The 20,983-nt window shown below is 45.7% G+C and overlaps 1 protein-coding gene across 2 annotated transcripts in view; it reads right to left on the bottom strand.

The window, feature by feature from the left end:
• NFYC (nuclear transcription factor Y subunit gamma) overlaps nt 1-16,051 on the bottom strand; it is a 55,154-nt gene extending 39,103 nt beyond the window's left edge. The window contains exons 1-2 of one of the 2 annotated variants that reach the window (XM_028738995.2): nt 15,868-16,051; nt 14,374-14,439 (exon numbers count right to left, since the gene is read on the bottom strand). In XM_028738995.2, the coding sequence (XP_028594828.1) occupies nt 14,374-14,386 (13 nt within the window). In that variant the 5' untranslated portion in view covers nt 14,387-14,439; nt 15,868-16,051. The remainder of the gene's footprint in view (nt 1-14,373; nt 14,440-15,867) is intronic. The other variant, XM_028738993.2, reaches the window with a different exon arrangement.
• Nucleotides 16,052-20,983: the final 4,932 nt, after the last annotated feature.

The raw sequence follows: 20,983 nt of genomic DNA on the forward strand, positions 1-20,983 counted from the left end.
TAACTACAGCAGAAACAAGGATGCATAGACATTTGCAAAACTTCTGTGCCAGCTTGGGGGGGGGGGATGGGAGACCTGAGGACATCCATGAAATGGGATATCTTGCTTTTGCAGTTACTGGGCAACCAGAGCATCTGTTTGGGAGATCTATGTCCAGCAAGGGGTTGCTGCTTGCAAATGGGGCAAATGAAGTTAGAGGTAGCTGAAGACAGCAGCAATCTCACAATCTCTCCCCCCCCCCCCCACACACACACCAGCAGCATACATGGGGTCAGGGCAGTGGGGGAGGAGAAACAAGCTTCCTGTCCCCTTCAGCAACTCAAAGACACCAGGGCCAATTTTGAGCCAACAAGGCTAATGGGTGGCTGGATGCTTGCCACCCTCAGTCATGAACAGCTGATTCTTGAAGGGTGGTGCAAAATCCATCCTTAGAAACTGACACTTGGTAAAGTTTATTTCCAAGAGACACTCTTATGTTAACACTATGTTTAATGTTGATGCAAAATTAAGTTGTGCCCCTGCTCATCACCCCATTACATTGGGGGGGGGGCTGGCAACCTGCTTTGAACGCTCAAAATTTAACTCCCAAAGCCAGTGGAGAAAGGTTAGGCAGGATATAAGGACAGAAAACAACATTCCTTATCTTCTTAAATATCACAATCCCTTGGAAACTTTGGAACTGAGGCAAAGGGGGGGGGAGGGAGAACAATTTCAAGGATTTTTGTTTAAATGGCTTCAGTTTCAGTCTTCCACTTACTTATACCAACTATGGTTTTGCTCAGGTATTACAAATAACTCTTCAGCCTCCTCCTAATCCAGATGCTTCTTGATAGCTAAGAACAGCATAAACAAACTTTGTCCTTCAATCGTTAAAACTCAGAGAAGCAGTGCTTCAAGGTCACTCTTGTTAGCAAAGGAAGGCCTTGCTCCAGCAACTTTTACTGCAACACCATTCCAACTACGAGGAGGGAGAAATGTAAAAAATAAAAAAGCCATGAGTGTCAGTCTTTACTCAATGCAAACAGGTAACCCATTCCAGAGTGCACTTGTTCCCCTTCTTCCAGTAAAGGATGACTGATCTCAGTGGCAGGAACATCCCAGTGACCTTCATCATCTACTTACAACTAAGAAGAAAAGCAAAAGCCTTCTAATACTTGTCAAAAGAAAGCAGAAGTCTGCAAAAGAGATGCAAGTCTTTTGGTACCCACAGCAAAGTCTTTAGTAGCCTGTGACCAAAGGAAAAACTTGTCTCACTTAACCTAAATAAGAGGCAGAAACTACAAGGGCAAGAGATTAAACCCTTCTCTGTCCCCTTTACTTTCCCACATCAACAAAATGTGGTCGCTGCAAAGGTTTTCAGATCACAGCACATGGAAACTGACTTTATGATACATGCAATACAATACAGAATGACAGCTGCCGCTCAGAACGATGGTGATTTAAGCAAGTAATACACCCCCCTCGCTGAAGCTTTATAAACACTGGGGGGCAGGGGGGGGGGAGATGACAGGTGAAAAAATGTTGCCAAGATTTACAAATGCATGGCACCTACATTAACGCTAATATGTACAGAGTCATGTATCAGTTTAAGGCCTCAGCTACTAAAGACTGAATGGTATATAGCAAGGGAGCAGGTTAATGCTAACTCTCCTCCCTACACCCCCACTCCTCCAAATGTGTTGCCAATGTTCTTTGTATTTCCCAAAATCAAAAGGGCATTTGAAGAACAACTCCCTTATGTTTTTCTCCTTCTATGAAAGCTTCAGTGCATTTGAACAAAGACAAATTATCAGGAGGGGAAAGGGGGGGGGGGAGAGAAAGAGTTCCAGGTTTTCAACCCAGATCTTGCACAAAAGATTAGGCATCTCTGCACAAATTAATCTCTTTCCTCACACATCTCCTTTTACAGCTACAGAAGTGGGGGCAAGCGGGGGGTGGGGTGGGGGGGAGGACGGGGAGCCAGCTAAAGGGCATGCACAAGCCAGGGAGAGCAAGGTAACGTAGGTGCTCCTCCGTAAGGTATGCAAGGAATGCAAAGGGGCCATTTTCTGAGACAGTTTCAACTTATCTGCACTCTTGGCTTCTTGGTTACAGCTAGGATCGCTACATAGAAAACAAAACAAAAACAATTAAAAAAAACTTACCAGGGATTGCGTTTATTTTATGTGCAGTTAATTGTGCTTCCTCTGACAGAGCTAATTAAGTCATTCCTAGCCCTTCTCCACACAAACACACACAAAACCAGAGGTGGAGGAAGAGGAAACAAAGGCAGCAGGAGATGCAGGAAAAGGTCTCTGGAGTGTCCACTGTGGTACAAAACTGAACAGCTGCCCTCCCAACAAACTATTCGCCATTTTTCTTTGTCTTTCAGCTGACCCCTGCCTCAGTGAAAAACTCCCAGAGACTCCAATGAAACACTGTGCAGCCTCCTTCCACTTTAACAGTCAAAGACATTCAATCTAGCATGCTATTTGACACCAAACCTCGCCTCCGCCTGCATCTCATTGGCTAAGCCCCTTTATCTAGGAAGATCACAGAGGCTGGATTGGCTGCTCCAGTCATCACTAACCTCCTTTGTACACTTCCTGTTTTAAAGTTACCTTGAGATGCAGAACAGGGGTCAGACACGGAGACTTCAAGCTAGAAACAACTTACATAAAAGGAATTTCTGGCAAAGACACACTTTTAGCAATGAGAATAGGAAATCATGAAAAAGAAAGGCAAGCCTCCCCCCCCCTTTTTTTTTGTCTGTACCCAGCATAGTAACATCTACATTTCTAGCCCTTTCCTTCACATTATATTAATAAAAACTTGGCTCTGCTAATCATAGGATTTTTAAAAAACTGGTAATAAAAAAAATCATTTTTTTTAAAAAGCTGTAATTTTCACAGCATGCCTATTGGCCCCACAGGCTGTCCATATACAGTATAGCTTCACAAGCATTGAAATACAGAGCAACAGCAAGCACCTGGGGTTGCTCAGAAGTAAAGAGGAGAAGAGAAACAGTGGGAACATATCATTATTAAAGCACACAGGCACCCTTATGGCAGCAGGACTCATCAGCACACTTGAGGTTTAGGAGCGCTGGTTCTCTTCCCACCCACCCCTCTTGTCAAAGTGGTCTTCTGGCAAAACTAGCTGCTCATCAAGGGATTCCCTTACTGCACACAGTCATCACAAACGCTTCCCACACATCAGCAGTTACACATCAATTGCCAGAAATGCGGCAGGTTTCCATGCCCGCAACTGAGCTCAGCTTCCTGCAACTGCCAAAGACATGCCAATATAATAATTCAAAAGGCAGGTGAAATCATTTTATGCACCTACACCTGCACGCTTTTCATGAGAACATTCAGATACTGCATAAGAACCTTGTGGCACCTTCCCTAACACAGCATAAGCTGCCATGGACTAAAGCCTACTTTGTCAGATGCATTTGTCTATCTACTGAATGACCCGCAGCCCCTCCCTCTTCCTAGGTTCCTTCTTCTCCCTGACACCGCTCCCTCTCTCTAATCCAAACCCTCCTTTCCTAATACTGCCTGCTTATCTTGGGCTGCTGCCCTCTCAGGCCTGTTTTCCTAAGTTTTCCCTCTTTCTCTCTTTTTCCATGTCCTTCTCCTGCCTCCCTTGATCTCTGAGTAGCTCAGACCATGGCAACAAAGCTGCGCTTCCTCCACAACCACCATGACATTAGAGCAGGCATAGGCAAACTCTTTCCTCCAGATGTTTTGCGACTACAACTCCCATCATCCCTAGCTAACATGACCAGTGGTCAGGGATGATGGGAGTTGTAGTCCCAAAACATCTGAAGTTTGCCTATGCCTGCATTAGAGTAACTCAACTAAACAATGTTAAGACCAACACCACCATAATCTCTTGCAACATTGCAATGCTTTACCTGAATTGTAATAAAACACAGTATTTCACTGAACAAATGTACGTGGAAAGTGGCTAACCTAACAGGCAAACCTTACTTCTGTTTTGCGGACCTGGAACTGCGACCAAGTACTAAATTACGTAACTGTGTACATCAGTTTTCAATCCAGAGGCAAAAAGCAGAAGTGCTATGGTGCTTGCATTGCACGAATCCCTTCTTCCCCAAAGTCCAAGCTCTTGGATCAGGAGAACACACTGCATATGTTTAGGCAAGCCTTGCAACTGGTCTTTGGGAAGAGTAAATGATTCCTTGTAATACAATATAGCAATATAATAATGCCATCCCAACTCACAGGCAAATGTGCACATCCTGTTGTGCAAGCAAGCCAATTATTCTGTGCATATATGAAAGGCTGAATTCTTTTGCTTCTAATATCTCTTTAATAAAAGGGGTGGTGGGAGAAGCAGCAGCCATGAATGGATTGGCAGAAGAGAATCTTTGCTGTTCCATTCTCTTCTGCCAATCTAGATATGTCACTAGTCTAGATATGAACTTGAGGCATTTACACAATCTGATATACAAAATGCCAAGCAGCCCCAGGCCCCAAACACAAATGTGAATGGGTTTAAAAAACAACAACATTGAAAAATAAAATAATCTTCTATATCTTTTGGAAACAGTTTGGCCTATCTGTCTGTTCTCTGAGTTTGGCACTTCTTGAGATATCATTGCCAAAGTTGGCACAAGGGTTCCCAAGGTGAGGGTGGAAGACTTAGTTGATGCCAGGCACCATTTTGAATTAAGATGCCAGACCAAAACATCATTTTGGCATGACTTTGCCTATTTTTTGGCATAGGTTTGGCCATCTCTTGAGATTACGTCACCAAACCTGGCGCAAGGGTTCCTTCAGTGATATTTGTCAAAAGTTGGGTGCCAGGTGCCATTTTGAATCAAGTGGACTGAAACCTGACTTTGGTGTGGCTTCTTCCTTTTTGTGTGTGTATCAGGTACAAACTATGCTGATTTGGGCACCTCTGAAGATATTGTCATCCCATTTGGCAGGTCTTCAACAAATTTAACCTGACAGTCCCACTCTGCACCAATTTGGACAGGTTGCAATCAGCAAGAGTTCCAGAAGTGGAGGTGGAAGTCTTTGCCTATGTTTGGACATCAAGTGCCATTTTGATTCAAGACTGTGGACAAAATTAACCATAATTAACCATTGGCTTCCCCCTCCCCAATTGATTCAGGCCTGGTTCCTTAAAACTCACACATAACACTATCCGTTTACAATCACATTTTAACAAATTTCTTCAAATTTCTGGACAGCGCCAGGCTCTTCCCACTACTATAAAATAACTTGCATATAAATATGTTGGCCCTAATCTCAAAACTAAAAGTAATACCTCTACCAAATACATTGAGTTAAATGAGTCTTTTCTATGTAACTGAAGAACCAATTTGTTCATTTCTAAAGTATGAGTATTTACATTCTACCTGCCAAACACAGGCAGCAAAGAGATGAAACACTGCAAATGCTACTCTATTCAATTCTAAATTAACAGAGTTTAGGCTGCAGCCATGTATACCAGGGGTAGGGAACTTTTATGGTCCAGTGGGTACCACAGCTAGGGCTAATTTTGACAGGTGCAAAGTTGACAGGAGCAAGTCCCTTAGCAAATGTTTAGGAAACAAGCATCAATAGAAAACTTGATTTAAATCAACTCTTTTTCTTACTGATTGTTTTGTAGTAATAATAATTTATTTTGCCTTTCCTTCCAAAGGAGCCCAGGGCAGCAAACAAGTAATAAAACAATAAAAACTAAAGCAAAAACAATTCCAATATAAATGCAGTTGGGTCGGAACTCAACCACTAAAAGTTGGATTCCTGCATTGTGCAGAACGGACCTCCTCATAAAATGGTATCTGCAGGAGACCCTCACCTGCAGAGCACAGTGATCAACCAGCTATATATAGCAGGTGAGGTGGCCTTTAAGGTATCCTGGTCCCAAGCTGTTTTAAAGCTTTATGCAGCATAACTAGCACCCTGACCTTAGTACAATAAATCATCAATTTAAATCCTCTTGGTTTAAATCAATCTACCTGCTACTATATTCCTGTCAGTGCAGCTACCAACATGCACAAATCTTCACAGCTAGAAGGAACATGTATAGAAGCATAATTTTTAAATGATCTTGTGCAATTCCTCAGAACCAAGTTGCAGCTCGGAAGTCAGCCAGATCAAAACAAAAACTCAATGGAAGCCTGAAAAAGTACATTCTCCTGTTCATAATAAGGGTACTAAACAGTCTGACAATGCGATTCTGTCTTTGCTCTGTTTGCTTATATGAACAATGCTCATTTTTCTTAAGAAGCTAGTTTCCAAGTTGTTTTTTAAAGTGGATGTTTTCAACTTGAAATATAAAATGTTAGAAAAGAATAGGGGCTCCTCACCATTCAGACAGGAAGAACATTTCCCATCCCTGACAAGGGTGTTGAGAAAAAGAAGTTTCTTGGAAGCAGAGAGTTCCAGCCTAAAAAAGGAAAAGAGGGAGTAGAACTGTGGCACATAAGGTTTAGTACAGGCATAGGCAAACTCCGGCCCTCCAGATGTTTGGGGACTACAGTTCCCATCATCCCTGACCACTGGTCCTGTTAGCTAGGGATGATGGGAATTGTAGTCCCAACCATCTGGAGGAACGGAGTCTGCCTATGCCTGGTTTAGTAGGAAGCTAAGGAAGTTTATGAAGAGTGGGGAGGTACAGTGGTACCCCGCAAGACGAACGCCTCGCGAGACGAAAAACTCGCAAAACGAAAGGTTTTTTCGTTTTCGAGTTGCCTCGCAAGACGAATTTCCCTATGGGCTTGCTTCGCAAAACGAAGCTTGCCCAGGGGACAGCGGGTCTTCTCTTTTGAAGCAAGGGGCGGCGGGGAGAAGCGATCTTCTCCCCGCAGCCCCAGGTCCGGGGACAGCGGGAAGCGCTTCCCGCTGCCCCCGGACCTCTTTTGAAGCAAGGGGCTGCGGGGAGATCGCTTCTCCCCACCGCCCCTTGCTTCAAAAGAGGTCCGGGGACAGAGGGAAGCGCTTCGCGCTGCCCCCGGACCTCTTTTGAAGCAAGGGTTTGCGGGGAAAAGCGATCTCCCCGCAGCCCCTTGCTTCAAAAGAGGTCCGGGGGCAGCGGGAAGCGCAGCGCTTCTTCCCCGCTGCCCCCGGACCTCTTTTGAAGCAAGGGGCTGCGGGGAGATCGCTTCTCCCGGTGCTCCGAAGCCGGGCGGGGGGGAGGGAACACCTGCCCCCACCGCCCGGCTTCGGAACGCTGCCCCGAAGCGGGGCGGGCGGGAACACCTGCCCCAGCCGCCCCGCTTCGGAACGCTGCTCCGAAGCGGGGCGGGGGGGGGGCGGGAACACCTGCCCCAGCCGCCCGCTTCAGAACGCTGCTCCGAAGCGGGGCGGGGGGGCGGGAACACCTCTTACCCCGCCGCCGGGCATCGGAACGAGGTCCTGGACCTCTTCTGAAGGCAGGCGGGGGCAAAAGTCTTTGCTCCCCCCGCCTGCCTTCCCGGGACAGCGGAGACTTCTCCGCTGCCCCGGGCGATCTTAAAATGCTGGCGGGCGGGAGCGAAGCGTTCGCTGCCGACCCCCAGCATTTTAAAATCTCCTCGGGGCAGCGGAGACTTCGCTCCCGCCCGCCAGCATTTTAAAATCGCCCCGGGACAGCAGGGGCTTTTAAAATGCTGACGGTCGGCAGCAAAGCCCTCCTGTCCCCGGAGCTTGCGGGGCGGGAGGTGGGAAGAAGGGCTTTTCTTCCCACCGCCAGCCTTCAGAACAGCCTTCTGAAGGCTGGCAGTGGGAAGAAAAGCCCTTGCCCCCCCCCCCCAGCCTTCAGAAGAGGTCGGGGGACAGACTGTCCCCGGACCTGGTCTGAAGGCGGTTTCCCTAGGAACGCATTAATTGATTTTCAATGCATTCCTATGGGAAACCGTGCATCGCAAGACGAAAAAACCGCAAGACGAAGAGACTTGCGGAACGAATTAATTTCGTCTTGCGAGGCACCACTGTACTTTATCACACCTGTTAATCCTAATAATTGGCATAACCCTCCACCAGAATGGATTGATTTAAATCAGAAAAGGAAGCCAATGATTCTTCATATATTTCCTAAACAAAGTTGCCCATCTGATCACTAAATTATGTTAATTTACAAGTAAACAAAATATTGTTTTCCTCTTAGGCAGCTATATAAACTGTGTAGATTGGAAAGAGCAGTGTCATTATTAATACAGTTCCCTCAAGAGCACAGGGAGACACAAGCGATCAGTATTTTATATTCCATACTGCATAGTATTTTATGTTCTATAGCAGAAGGGTGGGAGGAAATGTAACAATGATATAGCCATATTACCTTGCAACATCCAAGGGTTAGGAGGGAGGGAATGTATGGCTAAGCTGTCCAAGCAGGCAATACCTTACTATTATTAGTGAACTTGTGTGGTTGGTGAAGATACACAGAATGGACCCTTGGCCAACATTGGTTCTTTGAGTGGAATGCAAACACGTAGATTTGTTTATTTGTAGCTTTTCATTTACTTGATTAAAATAATTTGTATGTCGCCTTTCATTTCAACGATATACCTGCTTTAGTGGGGGAAAGTCCGCTGCTTTAGTGGAAAAAATCCACATATGGAAATAACTCGCACAAAGTGGCTGCTTGCACAGATAAAAACCATGCTGGCTACTGTGCATTATCACACTGTTTACAGATAAAAAGGGTATTTAAGGCTCATAACTCTCTGTGAAACACTGTGATGTTAAGTTGATAATAGGAGCAGGGAAGGAAGAATAAACTTTTTAAACTTCTGTTCATGGGTCCAAAGTACAGATTAAAATCATTGGCAATAACCACTGAAATTGCTCCGGCAATAGGAACCTAAGAAGGTACCTTACACAGGGTCAGACCACTGGCCCTTTCAGCTTAGTATTATCTTGACTGGCAGCAGCTCTTCAGTGTTACAGACAGAGGACATTCCCAACTCTTCTCGGAGATGCCAGGGATTGAGCCCAGGACATTCTGTATATGCATGGTAGATGCTCTCCCACTGAGCTATGGCCCTTCCCCATGTTCAAAGGTAGCATACCTTAAAGCATAGGTGGCTGCTATGAAGTATTATTTACTTCTACTGCTTTCACAGCTCACATCTAACTAAATTGTGTGGCTTGCTCAAGAGAAACAAGAGGCAAAGCAGGAGCTTTAGACTGCAGTGGAGAAGCAAACTTGCCCCTAATTTCTAGAGAAGAAAAACGGACCAAATCAGGAGAAGAAAGGGGAGTGGGGAAGGTCAGAGTGTAAGAAACAGTAAAGAAAAAGACCAAAAGGGAACAAAAAACTCAGAGGAAATAAGGCACATTTTGGAGGAGAGCAAGGCACACATACATACTCTCAAAGTGGAACCTCTACAGGGACTGACAATAGTCAGAGTAAGAAATAGGAAATATGGGTTTAGTAGAAAAAGCAAACCCTAGTTATGAAAGAGGGATAGCTTCAGGCCAAGTCTGCCCACCAGTGTTAGAAACTGAGATATGAAAGCTAGGAGCTAAATGGCACCTTAAATCTAGATTATGGGTGCAACAACAGAATGTCTAGACACGCTTTAAAAAAAGAAAGAACACAAAGCTGAAAATGAATGAACTGCAGCTAAAACATTATGTTCATTTTGCACGTGATCTAGTCCTTCCCCTGCCCACCTCCCTAATAATCTTAAGAGGGTCTCTTCGCCAGTCTTCAGAGAGTAGCTGGAATTGGGGAGGCAGAAAAAGGTCCTCCTTTCCTCCCACTGAAATTTTAGGTGCAGTACTGCACCCAGAGCTCAGAAATTGCTTGAGCTAATGAAATTCCCTGTTGCCAAATGCACCTAGAACAATGGGAGTTTCGAACACTGTTGCCCAAAAGATCCACTTTGGAGGAGAATGGACCTCCAGTGCCATTAGAAAGCATCACTGTGTTTGACTCTGGTTTTGATCCTTGCCTCATAGTGTGAAGCACATCCAGCACAAAGTATTAGCCCAATAACTGTATGAAATTCCTTTCAAAGCAGGGCATCCAGATATGTAGCTGACACTGCCACAAGAAAAGAAGAACAGAGAGCCACTATTATGACATCTTGAGGCAAGACAATCATATGACCAAGAAAATCAGAAGTTCCTGCAGGAGAAATAATTTGGGGCAGGCTGAGGCTGAAAATAAATCAATATAGTGGAGTAATAAAGATCTCCAAAGACAATCTGGAAATCTCAGAGGCTGAAAAAGGAGTCCTACAACAGAAAATCCAAGATCAAGAATAGGAGGCCTCTGAGGCCTATACTTCAAAAACTGATGCCGAGATGTTCAACAAGATCAGGAGAATAAACCAAGTAGAGACGGTGAAGAAGAAGATTACTCTGAACAACCTGGGGCAAAAATTTAGGGCTAAGACACTACTGCATGATGATTTGGAAATAGAAAACAAAAAAACCCATAATCCATACCTCCAAGGCAGAAACTGTTATCAACAAAGAATAAGAGTCAAACAGGGCCATGATCCCGATTTTAAAAACATGGGATGGAATCCAACTATACAGCTTCGCTAGCACAATAACTTTTAATTGCATAATGGAACTTTCCTGCCTGCTTCCTCTCCTCTAAACCTGTTCCAGGAGTTCCTTCAACCCTACAGAGCAGATTTACAGGCACGCAGGAAGTACACAGGGAAAGGAAAGTTCTATTGCATCACTGGAAGTCCTTGTGCTAGTCAAACTGTTTAGACGGATAATGTTCATGGTTGTGACAGGTGTTGAAAACGAGCTTTTATAAGATGAAACATTGCATGTTCTCTTCCTGCTCCAGAATCAATAGTTTGTTTGCATGGCCTAACAGTACAAAAAACTCTTAAGACAGCTATGATGGTGTCGGATTACATTAGAGCAGTGTTTCCCAACCTTGGGCCTCCAGCTGTTTTTGGACTACAACTCCCATCATCCCTAGCTAGCAAGACCAGTGGTCAGGGATGATGGGAATTGTAGTTCAAAAACAGCTGGAGGCCCAAGGTTGGGAAACACTGCATTAGAGCTAGAGTGAGGAAGCTGGTGGCCCCCAGATGTTGTTGGACTCCAACTCCCATCAGCCACTGTCAACATGGACAATGTCAGGGATAATATGCAAACCAGCATAGGAAGCTGCCCTATACAGAGTCAGATATTGTTCCATCTAGGTCCATATTATCTAAACACTGGCTGCCAGTTTGTTTCTGGGCCCAATTGAAGGTGCTCATGCTACTGTTTAAAATTGTAAACAACTGATGCCCCAAATATCAGAGGTATTTCCCTAAAGACCCTTTCATGTGTTAAGAGCAGCCAAGGTAACTCTGCCACCCTCAGAAGTTTCAGGTGGTGGCAGCCTGAGAGACAGCATTTTCTGTGGCAGCACCTAAGATGTGGAACTCCATCCCCATAGAGCTGAATCTCCCAACCCACCACACAGCTTTTGATGAATGCTAAAGATGCACATCTTTACACTGGCTATTGACAATATGTGTTTCCTGTGATTTGTTTTAACTGTTTTTAACACTGAATTTCAAGCTGCTGTAATCTACCCCAGAACCTGCTGGTGAAGGGCGAGTAATCCATTTCATTCATTCATTCATTATCTGACTGGCAGCAGCTCTCAGGGTTTCAAATGAGGAACAGTCCCAGCCCTATCTGAAGATTCTGGGGACTGAATCAGGGACCATTTGTATGCAAGGCTCTACCAGTGAGTTATCTGAAAGGCCACAGGTTCTCCACCTCTGCATCAGAGTAGTAGGCAAATTGAATGGGATGAACTGCAAAAATCATATGCATGCTTATTAGTAAGTCAGTTCCACTGATTTCAGGGGGATTCACGCCATAGCGCACCGAAGTGTACTACACAGTATAACACAACCTTCAAATGGAAATTAGAATAGAAAACAAGGAAAGAGATAGGTAGGATGGAATTTGTTATTTCTTTCAAACAAATTTGAGAGGATTCAATATCAGCTTAGTGTGAGAAATAATGATGTGTCAGAGAAATCAGTTTATGGCCATTTCACAGTTCAATCCTGGGTCTATCTATTCAAAAATAAGTTTTATTGAGTCCACTGAGATTTATATTGCTGGGGTGGGGAATCTTTTGGGCTTGGCAGGCCAAATCTTGGAGATGGGGAGAGATACAAGGGCCAACTGTGAAAGATCCAGTTTGGGGAAAATTGCCTGGTTGGTCAAATGAGGAGGTCTAAGCAAGCTAAATTTGGCACATGGGTCAGAGGTTCCTTTGTGTGTGTGTGTGTGGAAAAAATGCATTTGGAAACAAAAACATATCCAATGGGGCTTATGCAGCAATATTGCTGCAAGAATGCCTTGCAGCTCAGAGGTTCATAGCATACACAGGTCCCCTTCCCATTGGCTCTAATGCAACTGAACTGCCTCAGTTTACACCAGGGTGTCGGCAACCTAAGGCCCATGGGCCACAAGTGGCCCATGGGGGTCGTTTAACCAGCCCATGGACCCCCACCGCCCGCTCGGCTCCTGTGCGCCGTGCTAAACCGGCGTGGAGTAGAGTGGGGACCGCCTTCCGCAGTGCTGGCTGGCTCCCATTGGCTGCAGGAAGCTCCTGCAGCCAATGGGAAGCTGGGCACGCTTCCTCTGCAATGGAAATAGCATTTGTGCATGCATGCATGCGCACTCCGGCCCACTGTGGCGTCTGCGGGACCATGAACCGGCCCAAGCCACAAAAACTTTGCCAACCCCTGATTTACACCCACCTGCATTCCTAGCATATGCTCATTTTAACTAGACAATACTACCTGCTGAGAATAGAGCAGTGTTGTGTAGGGAAGGACAAGGACACAGAAATCACAAGCAAAGTCACTATGAGTCAAATATAGCCCTGGGCTGCCTAGTTAATGCCAGGACATTAAAGGAAGATAATAGCAGTCAAGCTGGAAACTTGCTTGACAGAATACTTCAAGGTGTAGTAATGTTTCCCTTAACATAAAATCTGGAGTTTCAAGTTTAGTGTTTTCTCCCACATAGCGCATGTACTGTTTTTAGAAAACAGCCACTTAGTTCTACATGTTTATAGCTGAAGTGTTGTAATTTATCACTATTTATCCTACTTATTTACTTTAATTGTACAAAAGACTTTATATGAATGGTATTATTAAATGCTTTCCCCAAAACATCTTCATAAAGAACTTAATATTAAAGGGCCATTATACAGGTTTTAAGGGAAGGCAAATAATTATACATAGTACAGTAGCATCTCGGCTTACGTTACCCTCGGGTAACGTAAACTTCGGGTTGCAAAAGCAGCAAACCTGGAAGTGTTTCGCCGCGCACGCATGTGCAGAAACACTCTACCGTGCTGCATGCATGCACAGAAGCAGTCCCTCCGGTTGCGGAAACCTCAGGATCCGACCAGAGCTCCAGATCGGATCCCGTCCACAACCAGCAGTACCACTGTATTTCAATTCCCAGTGTCATGTTACTTGCCGCAAGAGCAGCTATAACATGCCAAATGCTTCACCTATTTGCTAATATCTCTAAGTACAGTCATACCTCGGGTTACAGACGCTTCAGGTTGCATTTTTCCAAGTTACGGATGCGCCGAAACCCAGAAATACCAGAACGGGTTACTTCCGGGTTTCGGCAATCGCGCTTTGCGCAGAAGCGCCGAATCGCAACCCGCGCGTGCGCAGACGTGGTGCTGCGGGTTGCGAACGTGCCTCCCACATGGATCACATTTGCAACCCGAGCATCCACTGTAGTAGTAACCTCCAAAACGACATTTACTCAAAAACAACATTTAAACGTAGCTGACTATATTAATAGTCACACAGGATTAAAAGCTTAAAGGCTAAAATGTGGAATGTTGCAAGGCAGTTGCAACTGCCCCTCCATCTCTCTCCTCCAATGCATTACAGCAGAGCTTTCCAAACTGTGTCGTGACACTGTCAGCTGCAAGCTCCTCCTGGGGTTAGTTTAATCTCTGGTTTGCTAGGAAAACTCTGTTGTAAAATATGTTCCTATTAAAATACCTTTACTTGCTCCCATGCAAATATGCTCCCATTTCTATGCCTTTTTATCAGACAGCATATTCAAAGCCACCTACAACAAGAGGATTAAATCAAGTTATGAGGAAGCAAGGAAAGTTGTTTGGGTGAAGCTTGGGAAGTATACAGGGGTACCTTGGAGATATTACGGGTTCAGTTCCAGACCACCACAGTAAAGCAAATATTGCAATAGAGTGATTCACACCCTTTTTGGTTCTGTTCCCGTGATATAAAAGTAATATTTACACTATACTGTAGTCTATTAAGCTATCCCCCCCCCCCCCCGGCTGCAGGGGGAGGAGAGGAAAAACCTTGCCCTAGCCCCAGCCAGCTTCACTCAAGTTGCCCAAAGAGGGGTGGCATAATAAAAAAAATTTATTATTACGCACCACAGGGCTTCATTCCCCTGGAAGCAGCAAAGCTGCCTGCAACTGCATCCTCGTAAGAAACAGTATCTGTGAAGTGCAATAAAGTGAGGTGCGATAAAATGAGATATGCCTGCACAATAAATGTTTTATCAAAGTTAAACAAGCAATACACAAATGAAAAAATGAAGTGTCACAAAATCTATCAGAGCAGCAAAGGGAGGGAAATCACAAAAGCAGTTGGGTCTTAAAATATAATAAAAGCTTCTATGCAGAGTTTGCTTATTTTCTTCCTTTCCTCCTCAATCCCTTTTCCATGTGCATCATTAATGTTTTATAGATTATAAACCTGTATTGCTTCTTATTGGCCTGTAAGCCTATCTAGGAATCTTTTCAGCTGAATAGCAAGGTATAAAGATGCTTTAAATAAAATCAGGTCAAAAACAAAGTCAAGGCTTGGATGAATGGAAAAGGACGAATGCAATGTCTGAGGCAGCTTCGTTCTTTATTTAAATATCACAATAGCCCTCCAATGAGCTCAGGGCAATATACATGGCCCTTTACTACCCCTCTCCCCATCCTCACAACAACCTGGTTCATTTATTCTTTATTAAATTTATCTCATCATTCCTCCACCTAGCTCACATTAGCATACATGGATCTCCCCCACTCTATTTTATCCCGGCAACAGCACTGTGAGGCAGTTGAGACTGAGAGACAGTGAGTGGCCCAAAGCTACCTAGCGAGCTTCATGGCTGCATAGGAATTAGGGTTGTAGTCTAATAATCTACCCACTATACCGCACTGGATCTAAGAGGTAGGTAAGGCTGAGAGGAGAACACATAGCTCAAGGTCACACACTGAGCTTCATGGCTGACAGATGTGAGCTACTCTAACTACTGTGCCCACTGCCTCTTTCTCAGGATTCTAGGTCCTGCAACCCTATAACATGCTTACTCTGAAGTCCCACTTGGCTCCTTCTGTCCAACCACCTTAAGAGTGCACAGGATGTTGATGCCTCAAGGTCTACTGAAACCCCAAAGCCTGAACCCCCCAGATCACTTCTCTGATCACCTTGCCCTCAGTCCCACTCCGACAACTTCTCCCGCTCTCTCCCACCCTCTATCCTGGTTACTTCCATAAACTTCCATGCATTCCCTTTCAGACGCACGCGCTCGCTCTCAGCCCCGCCCCAATACCGTTGGGCGCTTAAGGGCATCAGAAAGGGGCGGGGGCGGGGAAAACATGCGATTTCCGTTGCATCCTGCTCTCTCCACGGTCCGCTAGCGGCACTCACCCAATCGCCGAGCTGGAGTTCCGGGCGGCCGCCTTACCCCGCTGCCAGCCAATCAGAGACAACACCGGAGGGCCCATCCAACCAATCAAAAGCGGGGAGGGAGGGAATGGCGGCACCGAGAGAGGGGGAGGGGAAAAACAGAGTCCAACTGCTGCTACTCCTCTCTACGAGATCTACCCCCCCACCAACCAACGAACAAAAAAGATCCATCCCAGACTCACCAAGCTAATCAAGAGTCCGTGGTTTCCGCTGCGCTCCGGTGGCGGGTGCGAGTGCTAGTGCGTCAACCGCAGCCCGCGCGCTCCCGGACGCAACGAGGAAGGGGGGGCGGGATGTGACGGACGGAGCGAGCGCAAAGTGGCGGTGAAACAAGATGGCGGCGGGGCTGGGACTGAAGAGGGTGAGCCCCGCCCCTTCTCTACGTTTGTTACTTCGTCCACTTACTGCGCAGGCGCAAATTTCTCCCCCCCCTCCACGTTTCTCGTAGTCGTTCGGTATCGCGAGATTTTTTTGCCATACGCGAGCGACGCGCGTTCTTTCCGCGTGGGAGCCTGGGAGTTGTAGTTTTTGTTCTACCTCCCCGGAAGGTAATACTTGTATGTACCAAACAAATAGAACCACGTTTGCCAAGGAGGATTGTGGCACCGCGATACGATCCTGTGCACGCTTAGTTAGGCGTAGATCCCATTTCTTAGTTCAGTGGGATTAACTCCCGAATTGGTTTCCGCTGGCTGTAGGGTATGGTAGTAGGAGGTGTCTCCCTCCGTCCTCGTTATTGTGCATCCACGAAATTTTGTCTTCATCATTTTATCCGGGAATGGTGGTTATACGTACTGTCCTCATCTGCAAAAGACCTAGGGCAGACCTACTGCTTCATTCCCTATCACAAGAACATAAGGAGAGCCTGCTGGATCTGCCTAATGGTCCATCTGGCTCGGCATCCTGTTCTCACAGGGGCCAACCAGATGCCCATTATGAGAAGCCTGCAAACACGACTCCAGCACAGCAGCCCCCGCTCCTTCCATCAATTTGTAATTCCAAGCAGACATGCTTATAAGAGCAGGGCCGGGCTTTGGTAATCTTCTGTAATACAGCAAGCGCCCTGTGCGAGGCCAAAATTTGGCACAAATTATATAGGACAAGAGTGCAGGAAACAAGCATAATCTTTGGGCTTATCCACACTTACTTTTTCCCCCCTTCCCAGGCATGGTCCAAACTTTAAAGCTCTAGGTCTGAGCTCCTTTTTTTTTTTTTTTTTTTGCCCTGGAGTCCACCCCCCTCCAGAAACCTGTTCTTTAGTGCCCAATCTGAGCAAAGGACAATCTGCTTAAAACTCGAACTGACGTTTGTCTGACTGAGAACTGAAGAGCGAGTCTTCATGGGGCTGCTGAATTTGCTCCCTGCTGCCCTTTTAGATCAGACCAGCACCTTATTTCAAACCATCTGAGAAGTCCAGATGGCTTCAGGAGATTTCTGTCCATCCACTTTCCTTTTTATGTCTTACATTCTCTACCACTCATCAAGTAATGCTCCATTTCCTACCCAACAGCCTCTGTATCAGTAAATGAAAGCCACTGCTTCAACAGAATGACCAGCTTGCAGTACAAAAAACACTGCCTTTTGCAGAACAAGGTCTGTGTGTGCCAGGCAGGCCTGAAAAGTTGCAGCTTGCAAAAGTGAAGTTTTCTGCCCACCCCCATCCAGCACATTCCAAAATACAGTGGTACCTCGGGTTACATACGCTTCAGGTTACATACGCTTCAGGTTACAGACTCCGCTTACCCAGAAATATTACCTCGGGTTAAGAACTTTGCTTCAGGATGAGAACAGAAATTGTGCTCCGGCGGCATGGCAGCAGCAGGAGGCCCCATTAGCTAAAGTGGTGCTTCAGGTTAAGAACAGTTTCAGGTTAAGAACAGACCTCCAGAACGAATTAAGTTCTTAACCTGAGGTACCACTGTACATTCTCCTCTGTCAGCTTCATGATAGAGCAATGTCTGCAAGTCTACAGCATTTTTTGTTTTTCCACTTTTGTCTGGCACCTCATATGGTGCCTTTGCTGAAACACAGAAAAAGAGAGTTGGTTCTTCAGAAGTTAACTGTTAATTTCAGAGCATAGAACATTACAAGTCTGCATACTCCAAGCTGTAGATTTATGGGCATGGGGGAATAAAGTACAAGATTTTTTCCCTACAAAATGTTGTTGTTGTTTAGTCGTTTAGTCGTGTCCGACTCTTCGTGACCCCATGGACCAGAGCACGCCAGGCACCTCTGTCCTCCACTACCTCCCGCAGTTTGGTCAAACCCTACAAAATAGGCACTTAGAAAAACAATAATCTGCTGTTCCACATTGCATAATTTGCCTTGAACATAATAATCAGAGGTTTCACGGTCAGTTTGATGGTCATGAACCCCCTATGTGTATCTGCAAAGTAAGGAAACAGTATATTTTTGTGTTTCTTTTTTGCCTCCAGATGGAGGCAGAGAGCAACCACTGATCCTCATCCTTCAGACCGCTTTAGTTACCTTGCAGAATGAGATTATGATGATGTGTTGTTACAAAGCTGAGCCCACTCAAAAATGCTAGCTCCAGGGCCACCACAGCTGAAACCACAATTTTCCCGACACACTGGAATAATTAATATGTAATCAAGCATAATGGCTTGCTGGGGGAAGCTTACAACAGCCTTCCCCAAGCCAGTGCCCTCCAGCTCCCATCAGTTAAGGGTGCTGAGAGGATGTTAGGAGCCCTTTATCCCACTCCCCGCCCCCAGACCTACACATCTCAGGGTGCTTTAATGTTCAATCCCTCTTTCCAAGGAACTCTTGGAATTGTAGCTCTTTGAAGGGAATAGGGGTCTCCAACACCCTTAACAAACTACAGCTCCCATAATTCTTTGAGGGAACCCATGATTGTTTATTGTGGTATCATGGTGCTTTAAATGTGTGGTGTGAATGTGACCTGAGGAAAAGCACAAAACATAGGGCTCGTCCACACTTCTGCTTGTTCTGTGTGTAGAAAGCATGGGTCCAAGTGGATTTCTGCTTGTCCCATGTTGTTTAGGCAGGAGTCCAAGCAGTTTGGGCATTGCCCTGCTGCTTTGCCCTGGAAAACCCATTCTTTGGTGCTAAATAGGATCAAATGGCAATCCAGGGAAAATCCATTTGCTGTTTGTTCCAATTCAATGGTAAACCATGGGTTTTCCTTGGGGAAAGTGACAGGGCAAACAGAAGTGTTAGCATGTTTGATGCTGCATGGCAAACTTCAGGCTTGCCAGATCTACTTTTTCTTTTTTACTAGAACCTGTCATGGACTGTTTGAATGCAGAGGGAGACAACTGAGAGAAGTAGGTTCAAAGGTCAGGGTGCGGTGGTCAGACAACGGTGAGTGGTGAGAGTGAGAAGATTGGGAGGAAAAGGTTTCAGAAGCTGAAGAGGTCACAGGACTTAGTGAGCTGGGAGAGTCTGTGGAAGAGAGAAGTCCAGAATCGGAGGGAGAAGCTGAAGCAGGAGCTTGAGATGAGGGAGGCCATGAGGTAGAGATGAGTCAGACTGGTGAAGAGTCATGGTATCTCCCTCTCCTGCTGTGACAAGCTGCCCTCCCCCTTGTCTCCCAGAACCAGAAGAGGCAGGAAAAAGGCAGAGGAGGCAGGGACTTTCAGTCTCCACTTTCATGGAGGAACTCATCTATACTCATGATTTTTAATGCTAAAAATGAGTTTCAAAAGGGTTGTTATAATCTTATAGTCATATGATGTTCTTTTAAAACTTCAATAATGAGTTATTAAAATGTGACACCAGAGGGCACTGCAGAATTCTCCCCGTCAAATAAGTGGGTAGACTGTGTAGAAAAGGAAGCAGAGGAAAGAGAATGCCTTTATGTTTAGAATATCAAAAACATCGGTCTAAGAATGTTTAAAGAGTGAGTATAGATCCAGCCAGGAAATGTGCTGCTCTGCTCATTAGGCCTGACACTCAATCAAGTCTGTGGAGATTGTGTTTTTGCTAATAAAGAATCAACTCCATCTTTGAACCGTGTGGTTACTGACCAGCATGCTCCTGTGACAGAACCACAAGATCTACCAACCAAAGCAAGAAGTAAAAGAATTAGGTGGTCTGTGAGCACATTCTGAGACTCAGAATTTATTTTCAGTACCAGTAGTTTGTTGAACTCCTAGACTCCTAGTTAGTCCATGCTTCAACAGTCTGATTTGGTATGCAGGGGAAATGATATTTTTGATGCCACTGCAAAATGTCTACTGCAAAATGTCCAGAGATCTGCCAGTAGATCCTAGTCTATCATTGGTCCCAACCTGGAGGCTATGAAAGGTTTCCAACCCTGCTTAGCGGCCTGGGCAGAAATTCTGGAAAGGCAGGGATACATTTGTGGCCAAATGCAAACTAGCTGGCACACCCAAAGAGGGTTGAACTCCTTGTTTATCAGCCATGTCTTTAGCAGCCATGCTTCCCCCCCCACACACACACACACATGTGGTGTAACATGTGACCATGGTTTTGGGGAAATGCCCTGGCAGGGTAAGTTGGGCTGAAAGTTTTGCACTCCTGCTAGAAAGGAACTAAAATGAAATTTATTAGATGCACAGACACCTCCACAGTGGTGGAGCTACTTGCTCTGGCACCAGGAGCGTGTACATCCTGGGGTGTGGCTGGCACGTATCCCAGGGGCATGGTGCACGTTGGGGGGTGCGTGGAAAGTGGCGTGCGTCCCGGGGTGTGTGCAGCAAGCGGTGAGCGTCCTGGGAGGCAGGGGTGGCCGCGATGGCACCCCCCGGGATGGCACCCGGTTGGACCGCCCCCATTCGTCTGCCAGTGCACCTCCAAAATGTCACAAGTTGACTGTACACTATGCAGGAGATCTGTGCATGTCTAAGACCAAACAGGTGCTTCAGGCTTCACTTTCGAGCTTGAAATGGCTGCCCTAGAAGCCATTGGCTTCATTGGAAATTAATTTGGAAGCTTTGGTAGAACCTGGGAGGGTAAAGATCTAGGTTAACTCTCCCCCCCCCCAATAATAATTGCAGAGGGAACCTCAGTTCTACTATCTCAGTTGCTCTCGGCATGAAGCTGAGAGCCCAGAAAGTCTGCTCCTGTAATTTAAGATTATGCAGCATGCTAACATTTCTACACCCCTTTCATTGAGTATGTTCGTCCATGTGCATTGAAGGGGACCCATAAATTAATACATGTATGCCATCTGTCCAGAGGCAGCTTCCAGACCTACCTTTTAGCCACCTGCATCACCAGCTCTTCAAACACTCCAGATCAGTTCACAGATCGTTGATGGGCTTTGGAGTCAAGCCTATCAAGGAAGCCCTC

Source organism: Podarcis muralis, chromosome 7 (genome assembly GCF_964188315.1).
Source record: "Podarcis muralis chromosome 7, rPodMur119.hap1.1, whole genome shotgun sequence".
In the NCBI taxonomy this organism is placed as follows: Eukaryota; Metazoa; Chordata; class Lepidosauria; order Squamata; family Lacertidae; genus Podarcis; species Podarcis muralis.